The 10,339-nt window shown below is 54.7% G+C and overlaps 2 protein-coding genes across 12 annotated transcripts in view; one reads left to right on the top strand and one right to left on the bottom strand.

Moving 5' to 3' along the window:
• Positions 1 to 3,811, bottom strand: part of LOC126490392 (calcium-independent mitochondrial carrier protein SCaMC-3L) — a 28,806-nt gene extending 24,995 nt beyond the window's left edge. Inside the window, exons 1-3 of the mRNA XM_050125320.1 lie at positions 3,501 to 3,811; positions 2,088 to 2,214; positions 1,112 to 1,199 (exon numbers count right to left, since the gene is read on the bottom strand). Coding sequence (XP_049981277.1) covers positions 1,112 to 1,199; positions 2,088 to 2,214; positions 3,501 to 3,653 — 368 coding nt within the window. The 5' untranslated portion in view covers positions 3,654 to 3,811. The remainder of the gene's footprint in view (positions 1 to 1,111; positions 1,200 to 2,087; positions 2,215 to 3,500) is intronic.
• A 190-nt stretch (positions 3,812 to 4,001) lies between these two features.
• Positions 4,002 to 10,228, top strand: Crb3 (crumbs cell polarity complex component 3). 11 transcript variants are annotated; one of them, XM_050125321.1, is made up of 8 exons: positions 4,002 to 5,234; positions 5,370 to 5,553; positions 5,906 to 5,985; positions 6,124 to 6,211; positions 6,575 to 6,750; positions 8,220 to 8,284; positions 9,422 to 9,565; positions 9,929 to 10,228. In XM_050125321.1, exons 2-8 carry the CDS (start codon positions 5,474 to 5,476, stop codon positions 10,001 to 10,003), a joined length of 708 nt encoding a protein of 235 aa, XP_049981278.1. In that variant the 5' UTR covers positions 4,002 to 5,234; positions 5,370 to 5,473; the 3' UTR covers positions 10,004 to 10,228. The 11 variants fall into 11 exon arrangements, with proteins under 11 accessions (XP_049981278.1, XP_049981279.1, XP_049981283.1 ...); XM_050125322.1 differs by having other exon boundaries at positions 4,002 to 4,744; positions 4,915 to 5,553; XM_050125326.1 differs by having other exon boundaries at positions 4,002 to 4,744.
• The last annotated feature ends 111 nt before the right edge of the window (positions 10,229 to 10,339 follow it).

A 10,339-nucleotide genomic window follows, 5' to 3' on the forward strand; every position in this document is an offset into this window, starting at 1 on the left:
TTTTTTTAAAATATTTATTTATTTATTTACTTATTTATTTATTATGTTATACAATAACATAATATACCTGCAGGCCAGAAGAGGGCGCCAGATCTCATTACAGATGGTTGTGAGCCACCATGTGGTTGCTGGGAATTGAACTCAGGACCTCTGGAAGAGCAGGCAATGCTCTTAACTGCTGAGCCATCTCTCCAGCCCATATTTTTTGGTTTTTCAAGACAGGGTTTCTCTCTAGCTTTGGAGCTTGTCCTGGAACTCACTCTGTAGACCAGACTGGTCTTAAACTCACAGAGATCCACCTGTCTCTGCCTCCTGAGTGCTGGGATTACAGGTGTATACCACCACCGTTCGGTATTTATTATTATTTTTTAACGTGCTTTGCCTGTTTGCACCAATGTTTGTGCGAGGGTATCCTGGAACTGGAGCTACAGACAGCTGTGAGCCGCTGTGTAGATGCTGGGAATTGAACCTGGATCCTCTAGAAGAGCAGTCATTTGCTCTCAACTGCTGAGCCATCTCATGTGGCTTTTTAAAACAAATTTACTGTGTGTGTATGTATGTGTGTATGTGCTCATATTTGTGCCACAGCTTGACGTAGAGGTCAGGAGACAACTTGCTGGGTTGTTGCTCTCCTTCCACCATGTGGGTATTGGGGATCCAACTGGCCCCATCAAGTTTGAGGGGCAAGCGCTCTTACCTACTGAACCACCTTGCCAGCTTCACATGCCAAGATGTTTGGAGTTGTTTTTTAAGGGAAGTCTCATTCTGAAGTCCAAATTGACCTCTAAGTCATGGCAATCCTCCTGCCTTGGCCTTTTAAGTGCTAGGACAACAGGTTCACACCCCAGGTATGATCCAGTCACATTATCTGACTGGCTCGCCTGTGTAAGTCCTTCAAACCAGCCCTGTGTGGGTAGCTGTAGCACCTACCAGTGCTTTTCGGGGTCAGACAGGGACTTCAGGCCACTGGCCTAAGATCTGTTTGGCTCCGAAGTCCAACTTTTCAGCCCCGCCCTCCCTGGAGCCGAGTCTGGGGCTCAGAGGACAGAACTTTCTGGCAGAGGAGGGGGTGGGGATGGGTCTCCAAGGGCCTGAAACTCCAGTAACTCACCTGTGTAGGATTTTCTCTGCCTGCTCCAGCGAGATAGAGATGCCCAGCGCTCGGAAGCTTTGCTGAATCTCAGAGACATCGATGTGACCTGGAATGGGTGCCCCAGGAGACCAAGCCAAAGACTGACAAGGGGGCTCCAGAAGCGTGTGTGTGTGTGTGTGTGTGTGCGTGCGTGCGTGCGTAGGTCAGAATCAATGGCTGTGTCTTCCTCAGTCTCTCTCCATGTTTTTTTTTTTTTTGAGACAAGGTCTGTCGCTGAATCTGGAATTCACTGACAGTGAGCCCCAAGATTCTCCTGTCTATACCTTCCCAGTGCTGGGGTCATAGGTGGGCACCAACCCACTCAGCTTAAGGGGTGCTGGGAATTTGAACTCAGGTCCTTGTGTTTGCCCAATAGGCACTTTACCCACTGAGTGAGAGTGAGCTTCTTAGCCTCGGGGGAGAGATTTTTGTACCAGTTGTGGGGGCTACTCAGAGTTGAAACTGGGCAGTATTGGGGGGGTCCTCCATTACCAGGAGTGAATGAGTTCAGGGATGATTGCAGAGGTCCCTATGCTAGAAGAGACAATATTTGCTTATTTATTAAGTTTTCAGTTCCTCCCTCCCCAGCGTAGGTTTTAGGGATTGAACTCAGGACCTTGTGGTTTTGTGGCAAGCACTTTACCCCCTGAGCCATCTGTCCAACCTTAAGGCAATACTTAAGGATCCTAGAAGACACTTGGTCACGGGACTGTCCCTGGATCCAAGAGTCCCTGAAGCTACTATACTGTCCAGAAAGAAACATTTGGGGGTAGAGACAGGGGTTCTCTGCTAAAAGGGTTCAGGAGGTGGGATGGCCGGTTTGGGCTCATATCACCTAGTTGGGGCTGAGAAGAACTCCCAAAATAGCCTGTGAGTCAGAAGCAGCCCTCCCCTTCTCCCCAGCACTGCGGGTTCTAACCCATCTGCCCATCCCCCAGTTTGGAGCCCATCTCACCATCCTGGTTCCGGTCAAGGCTGTGAAACATGAGCCGAAGGCGCTGCTCCCGCTCCTGCAGGTAGCGGGAGAATTCCTCCAGGCTGAGGCCACCATCTGGATCAGCGTCCCCCTCAGAGGAGATGCCCTGGAAAAGAAAAGAAGGGACAGAGGGGACTGAGCAGACTGCACCCCCACAGTGTGTATGTCTCAATATGCCTCATGGTCCAGGAACTCAGAGCCCCTGTAACTCAAGAAAGGGGTACAGGGGCCATCACTCCCGCCCCTCAATCAGCCCACTTTTCAGCAAGATGCCCCAAGCCATAATAGGTGTCTGGTTGCTGCCCAGTTCTCGGGGTAGGCAGACTGAGTTTCTAAGTCGCGGAAGCAGTTCAAGGTCATAGAACTGTGAAGCAGCAACCTTGGGCACGTTTTGTTTTAGGTCTGCGGACTCCTGTAACCCAGGCTAGCCTCATTCTCTTCCTTTTGGAGAATGACCTTGAACTCCAATTCTTCTGCAACACCTTGTCTCCCGAATCTGCCCACCTAGCTTTTTCTTATAAAATCCATCTCCTTGGCAGTCTTGGGGTGGGGGTGGGCTGTCATGTTAGAAACCATCCTGATTCATATAGGGCCCAACAGATCAAAGCCAATAGCCATGGGACCTCTACATTCCCACGGGAAAAGTGGGACCTTAGACTCAAGGTCAACAAAGAAGCAACAGGTCTGTTTCAGGGACATCTAGGGGCTCAGGTGTAAGGGACACCTGTGACACACGGAGGAAGGTCCAGTCCTTGCCTCTTTTCACCGCCACTGCCACCTCCTATGCTGGGGCTGGAATCCAGGACCTTTGCACATGCTCGGAAAGAGCTTTACCACTGTGCTACACCCAGGCTCAAATTCCTTCCTAGATAGTTCGGACCCCTGTAGAAGCAGGGTGGCCTCAGATAGACTAAATCTCCGCCGGCCGGGGCAGGCTGGGGCAACCAGCTAGGTCCCAGAAAGAAAGCGCCAGCGGGGAATGTAAATAAGAGACTAGGGTAGCCAGCTGGGGGCTCAGTGGGTGCCCCAGCAGGGTGGGGAAGTTGTGTTAACTGCAGGTGGGAGCGGGTCACCCATCAGATCGTGTGGAGAGCAGCGGAGGGTGTGTCTCCGGGCAGTGGATGGAAAAGCTTCCCGTTCTACGGCGCATTCTCTAGCAGGCACCCAACAGCCCGGGGGGGGGGGGGACATTGGGTCCTGGCAGCCTCAGGCGCTGCAGGCCCGGGGCCTTGGCAATCTCGTCTCGCGACGCTCTTAGGCCAGACGCTTGCGGGTAGGGGGAAGGGAGGTGACAGAGGTGGTGGGTCCAGCCAACAGGTAGCGTGCAACCACATTCAGGTGCACCGGTAACGGCGCGGGCGGGCCCTGCAGCGGTGGTCGCTGCCCTGGTACCTGCTGTGCACCGTCGGGATCGCCCCCTCCCAGCCTGGCCAGCCCCTGGCGCAACTCGTGCACGTCCACGCGGCCGTCCTTGTTGCTGTCCAGCTCCTCGAACAGGCGACTCCAGCGCTGCCGCCGCTCCGCGTCGCTGGAGCCCCCCCGCATGGCGCCCGCCCGGGGGGGAGGGGAGGCCCCACAGCGACGGCCTCGGCGGGGGCTTTCTGGCTCCCCCTCCCCCCCGGGGTCCCGCAGGGCCAGCTCCTGCGATCAACCGCACCGCAGCCTCTGCACTGCGGGGCCGAGCTCCGGCACTTGCTGGAAGTGATAAACGCTAGTCGTACCCGCCCGCCCCAGAACTTGCGTCTCCTCCTCCGACCCGCATTGCTGGGGGGAGGGGGCCGGGGGCGGAGCAGGGGGCGTGGGGAAAGAGTCTAGGAGGCTCTGGTATTGCACATCTGACAGTGCCCGCATTCCTGGAAAGGCGAACGCCTCAGTACTTGGTTTGCCTCAGTTTACCCCTTTTCCTTAAATGGTTTGGCAGGGAATTATCAGGGATTGGGTTTGTAATCTCATTCCTTTCGACCTCCCTCTCCTATGGACCCTCAGTTTTTGCTTCTCCCAGGCCTACGCAAGAACTCGGAACCAGTATAAGCGCTTCTTTTGCCCGCCCGCTCTCGTCAGATTCCCCAATCGATGACAGGAACAGGAGATCAACAAGGGGGAGCACTCCCTCCCCAACACTTCATCCCGCCCGCGCGCCTCCTTTTCTCGGAGACACTGGCAGAGAGAAACGCAAGGTCAACGCGCAGCGCGGCTGCAAAGTCAAATCCCTATTGGTCAGAGCCGCCTGAGCTGCGCCCGTCCGCTCCACGTAGGCGGGGCTTCCTGATTGAACCTCCGCAGCCTCCAGCCCCGTCTCCCGCAGCCGGCCTGGCGTTCTTAAAGGGGCCGCGACGCCATCCGGACTCTCAGAAGGCTGCTCTTTGCAGATCTGCCTGGAAGGGGAGTCACGGTCCAAAATCCTCGGCGCCGCTGAGAATAAAGACCGAGGCGGCCGGGTTCTGGAGGCGGGGCCTCAGCCGGGGACAGTGGTTGCACCTGCTGAAGTCCCGCCCACAAGTTTCGGGTGCAGTTTCTCGTCTTACCGTCAGGGGGAAGGGAGACTGCTTGACCGCAAATAACTATAGCTAACGTTGAGTACGCTGCGCATGCCAGTCTTCCTCTCGCTGCTCAGCAGCCCAAACACTGCGAGGTAGGTAGGTGGCTCTAGTTTTTCCCACGCTACAGAGGAAGCACGAGGAGGCCAGCTGGGGTTCCCACTTGGGGCCAGAGCAGAGATTTAAATAGATTTTAAACCACCGCTCTTAGAAGGGACGAAGCCTTTATTTATTCTTAGGGGGTTTTGTTTGTTTTTTTCCCGACACAGTCTCGCTGTTTAGCCCTGGAAGTCACTATGTAGACCAGGCTGATCTGGAACTCATAGAGATTCACCTGCTTCTGCTTGGATTTAAGGCGTGTGCCTCGACAGTGGGTGTCGTAGGGCACTCCAGCAAGTGGACCCCAGCTTCAGCTGTATGCCCATTTGTTGTTGTTGTTACTGATGTTTTGAGTCAGGGTCTCACTCTGCAGGCCTTGAACGTGCCGCAGTTCAGCTTCAGACTCCCAATGGCTGGGTTGTAATCGCGTGCCACCACATCGTATGCGGTTCATGACTACCTTTTACCCAAAGATGCATCCACCCATATCGTATGTGGTTCATGACTACCTTTTCCCCAAAGATGCATCCAGAAATTATGTAATTCCCACCCAGGCTGCGCCCATACATGTGTGGGGAGCAGGCGAGAGTCGCAGCCCCCTTCTACCAGATGTTTCCATGCACAGGTGTTTCTTTGTGTGTGCCATGGGGACACTGGTGCTTTCTTGGACACTTCCCTGACAGATGAACCTCATACACAATAAACCAGTTTGTGGAGCCCCCTCTGCGGATGTCCTTCAGTGAGGATGGAATGCCTTCAAGAACGAAATTCTGCACAGGCGCTTTGTCCAGGTGTCTTTTTTCACACAGGTGTGACTTGAAGCAGGTGTTCTCACTACATTACACTTACAGGTCTGCGTGTGTATCTTTCTAGTCCCATACAGTTGACAGGTTGGTTGGTTGATTGATTGTGGGACTAAAGATAGAACCCAGGGTCTCATGAATGCTAGGGCGGAATCCATGACGGGGGGGGGGGGGAATCCCATCACTATGGCTTTCTAGACAGGAACTCTACCCCTGAGCCACATCTTCTGACGTTTCCTAGATGATTCTAGTGTTCTGGCCCTGAGCCATGCCCAGCCCTCTTTTCCTTTTTTTATTTTAAAATAGGGGTTCACAGAGCTGCTTAGCCTGGCCTTGAACTTGGATCCTCCTGCCTCAGCCTCCTGAATACCTGCATCACCGGGCCTGACTTCAGGTTTGAATTCTTCAGTGTTGCGCACCAGAGCCCGCCCTTTACAGGTGTGTATCTTCCTGGCTGTCGCCACGCCCCCTGCGCCGGCACACCTGTGTTACCGAGGAACCCCAGTGTGCGGTCCTTGCACCTGCTCACTTCCGCCTTCCGCGCTGCTCCCCTGCGCAATGGGGTTCCCGTTACAGGTGCTCCCGCGGTGCGGCCCCGCCCCCTCGGCCCCGCCCCTCTCAGCCGGGCTCAGGTGCACAAGCCGGAAGTGCGCTCCCTGCCTAGGTGGGTGACTAAACTTTCCGGGTCACGTGAGAGCGGGCGGGGCGGGTGGGATCGGGAGCGATCGGGTGGAGGACAGCGATTCGGGGTTCCAGCCGGGGACCCGGGATTGGGAACCTGAGCTAAGTTCCTCTCAGACGCCCGGGCCAGGTAGGGAGGCAGGGCGCGCAGCCTGGCCTGTCTCGAACTCCTCCTTCCCTTCTCCTGGCCCGGGAACGCGGCCCGAGAGTTAATCTTTAATCTCTGACCCTTGGCGCCGAGGGCGGGGACCGCACTCCAAACTCGGTCGCCCGTCGCTGGGGCCTGAGCCCAGCGGGTCCAGCCCCCAACCCCACGCTGCGGCCTCTCGTTTGGTCTGGTCCCCAGGTCCCGAGTCGCAGGTGCCCTCCTCGACCCAAGATGCGGTAGGAATTGGAGCCCTGGGGAAGTCCTGCCCTTGGCGCCACCAACTCATCATCCCAGCTCATGGCGACCCCAGGCATGGGGCTGCTCCTGGCAGTTGGTCTGCCGATGCTGCCCGCCGGTTGGAGCCAAGCGCGTAGGTACCATCTCGGTAGGCGATGGGGTGAGAGGAGGGTTCCCTGGTAGAACTCAGCCGGACTGGGCATTTGCGACCCAGAGAGGGTGAAAGGTCTGAGGAATGGGCTTGGATTGTGTTTGGGGACCAGGTCCGAAAGCATTAGGCATTAGGGCCGAACTACAGGTTAGTCTAGCCCACCTCTGAACGATCTTTCTTTCTTTCTTTCTTTCTTTCTTTCTCTCTCTCTCTCTCTCTCTCTCTCTCTCTCTCTCTCTCTCTCTCTCTCTTTTCTCTCTCTCTCTCCCTCCCCTCCCCCTCCCTTCCTCCCTCTTTCTTTTCTTCTCTTCTTTTTTTGCGTTGCTGGAGCTCGAACCCACAGTCTCCTGCAAGCTGGGCAAGCGCTCTGCCATCAAGCAGACCCCACACCCACAGCCCAGAATTCCTGAGTCCTTAAGTCTTGTGGAATTTGGGAGCTGGGGGTTGTTGGGCAGAGCCGGGAGGTGGAGGAGGGGAGGAGAGCCAGGGCACCTGAGTCTGCATAGTTGAGAGTCTTAAGCAGCCAGGGGACCTGGAGGAGGCCAGAAGGCCCAGCTGACAGGATTGGCAAGGGCCAGTAGGTGTGGACCCAGCCAGACCTTCCCTCTGTTTCTCTGGTTCCAGTTTCGGGGGCCGGGGGGGGGGGGGGGGGGGGGGGGGAGACGGGACAGTGTGAGTCACACACTCCAGGGTAAGGTTGAGCCCCGCCCAGGTCCTTAAGAATCCTGAGCCAGGGTGATGGTGGTGGTAGTGGTGGTGGTGGTGGGGACACTGTCCTGGAAGCTATTTATTATAATGGTCTGGCTAACAGTGGTGACTTTGGCCAGATTATTCCCTACTGGGCTAAGAGTGGCCACAGGAACCAATACCACACTTGAGGGTGGAGTGGCCTGGCAGTACCAGCAGTCTCTTCCAACTGGAGACTGGGAAGGAGTTTACAAGGCTGAGTGGGGTGTGTGTGTGTGTGTATGATGTGTGTGTATGTGTATGTTTGTGTGTGTATGGTCTGTGTGTGTGTATGGTATGTGTATATGTGTGTTTGTGTGTGTATGGTCTGTGTGTATGTCTGTGTATGGAGTGTGTATGTGTGTATGGGGTGTGTGTATGGGGTGTATATGTGTGTGTGTATGGGGGTGTGTATGGTGTATATGTGTTTGTGTATGTGCGTGTGTATGTGTGTGAATGGGGTGTGTAAGTGTGTATGGTGTGTGTATGGGGTGTATATGTGTGTGTATGGTGTGTGTGTATGGTGTGTGTGTGTATGTGTGTGAATGGGGTGTGTATGTGTGTATGGTGTGTGTGAATGGGGTGTGTATGTGTGTGTGGTATGTGTGTATGGGGTGTATATGTGTGTGTATGGGGTGTGTATGTGTGTGTAGGGGTGTGTGTGTATATATGTGTGTGTGATGACGAGTGAAGAGCCTGGCATAGACTTTTCCTTTTTCTCTTTCACAGCCACAGCCCCGGACCCTTCCAATAGCACGACTCCATCCCCAGACCCTGATTCCAGTGGGGGCCTGGTGAGTTGGGAGGGGGTACAAGTAGTGAGCACAGGTGTGTGAGAGAGCATGGGCAATAGAGAGATGCTATTATTAGTAAGGTTGTACCCAGCCCTAGCCCTGGGGTCTGGCTGGCCTCTAACTTCCTCTCTAGCCAGATGACCTTGAACTCCCAATCCTTCGGCCTTACCCTCAGCTCTGAGCTGATGAGTGCACCTTCATGCTGGGTCTATGGGATGCTGGAGTCAAACCCAGGGTCCACATGCCAGGCAAACGCTCTACCCATGAAGCCACAGCAACAGGACGACTTATGGTCCCAGACAGTGGTGGCACTCGCCTTTAATCCCGGTACTTTAGGAGGCAGATGCAGGCAGATCTCTGTGAGTTTGAAGCCAGTCTGGTCTACAGAGTGAGTTCCAGGACAGCCAGGGCTACACAGAGAAACCCCCTTTAAAACAAACACACAATAAGAATCCCAGACACAGGGTAGCAAGACCTTTCTATATAAGGGTGTACAAGAATGTTAAGAATATTGTGTTTTGTTGGGTGTGGTGGCCCACACACTCTGGAGAAAGGGGCAGACAGAGCCAACCTGGTCTACTAATGAATTCCAGGCTAGCCAGGGCTACAGTAAGTTCCTGTCTTAAAAAAAAAAAAAAGAATACTGTGTCTTGCCTTGTGGGTATGGTGATACCCATACCTTAGCACTTAGGAGGCTGAGACAGGAGGATCGCCATAATCAAAGCCAGCCTGGGATATATAGATGAGACTATATCAAAATACCATAACAGGGATGGGCATGGTGACTCAAGCCTGTTGTCCCAGCGCTGGCATTATGGAGGAGGAGGCAGGAAATTCAGAGTTATTTTTAATTCTATAATAAGTTCAAGACCAGCCTGGGCTACCTGTGACTCTGACCAAGTAAACAGAGAACACAAAAGGAAGGAGAAAAGAAGGGAGGACAAGAGAACCCCGAACCCTCATAGGTAGCCCAGAGTGGGCAGGTATGAAGGGGACGTGGCTAGAGACAGAGGCACCAGTGTGAGAGGTGCTGAGGTGGTGTTTCTAGGTGTCTGAGGACCCTGCTGGGTGACTAGGTGGGGTGAGTAGGGCCTGCATGCAGGTGGTCACACCGGTCCCCCCTCATGTTCTCTGCAGTCTTCAGAGGCCGTTGTAGCCATCGCTGTGGTTTTTTCCATCCTGGGAGTCATCCTCCTAGCGGTGGGGCTATTCCTGCTGATGCGGAAACTTCGAGAAAAACGCCAGACAGAGGGCACCTACCGGCCCAGCAGTGAGGAGCAGGTGGGTGCCCGTGCTCCACCACCCCCCAACCTCAAGCTGCCCCCGGAGGAGCGGCTCATCTGAACGCCGGGGTGTCGGCCATAGGCTGCCACCCACCACCTAGGACTGCCTTGGCACACCCTGGTCCACAGCAGCCACCTTGGAGACACGCCAGCCTCTGATGGCTCAAGAGGACTCGGGGTGGGGAACGCTGGGGGCACCCGGCTGGTGGGCTACGCAGCATGCTGCCTCCGCTTGGCTCTGCATGAAGCTGGGGGTGCCGCGGCCGGGGGCCTCACCTCACCATTCATCTCATGTGATCTTGCTCTGCTGTGTCTCCTACCGTGACTGCAGGCCCAACAAACCTCCTGTCCTTTCTTTCAGTTTTCCCAGGCATCAGCTGAGGCCCGGGCTCCCCAGGACTCCAAGGAGCCAGTGCGGGGCTGCCTGCCCATCTAGCTCCTTCCCTCTCCTCCCTGTCACCCACCTTCCCTACTTTGCTGTGTGACCTTGGGGGAAGGCAGCACCCTCTGGGCGATCAGACTCACCCAATGCTTAAAGATAAAAGGGAAGAAAGTTCTTCAAAGACCTTGACTTTGAGGGAAAGGGAGGATGGGGCTACTCACTTTTATATATTTATGTGAAATTAATAGTAAGGTATAATAAAGCGTTTTTTTTTTTCTTTTTTCTTTTCTTTTTTTTTTAGCTTTTGGGAACATCAGCTTAGATGAATTCGATTTGAAGTGTAAGCTTTTTGAGGTCCCTAACAAACTGGAAATGGGGGTGGGGTGGGGG

This window comes from Alexandromys fortis, unplaced genomic scaffold, assembly GCF_014885135.2.
Source record: "Alexandromys fortis isolate MF-2015 unplaced genomic scaffold, M_Fortis_MF-2015_v1.1 scaffold_243, whole genome shotgun sequence".
Taxonomy (NCBI): Eukaryota; Metazoa; Chordata; class Mammalia; order Rodentia; family Cricetidae; genus Alexandromys; species Alexandromys fortis.

Excerpts from the sequence above, each read along its gene's own strand:
- Crb3 (XM_050125321.1), top strand. The coding sequence starts at position 5,474 with ATGTCCTTCAGTGAGGATGGAATGCCTTCAAGAACGAAATTCTGCACA. Across the intron at positions 5,554-5,905 it reads AGGTGTCTTTTTTCACACAG|CCTCCTGAATACCTGCATCA; the intron begins GTGTGACTTGAA and ends CTCCTGCCTCAG. Across the intron at positions 9,566-9,928 it reads GGCCCAGCAGTGAGGAGCAG|TTTTCCCAGGCATCAGCTGA; the intron begins GTGGGTGCCCGT and ends CCTTTCTTTCAG.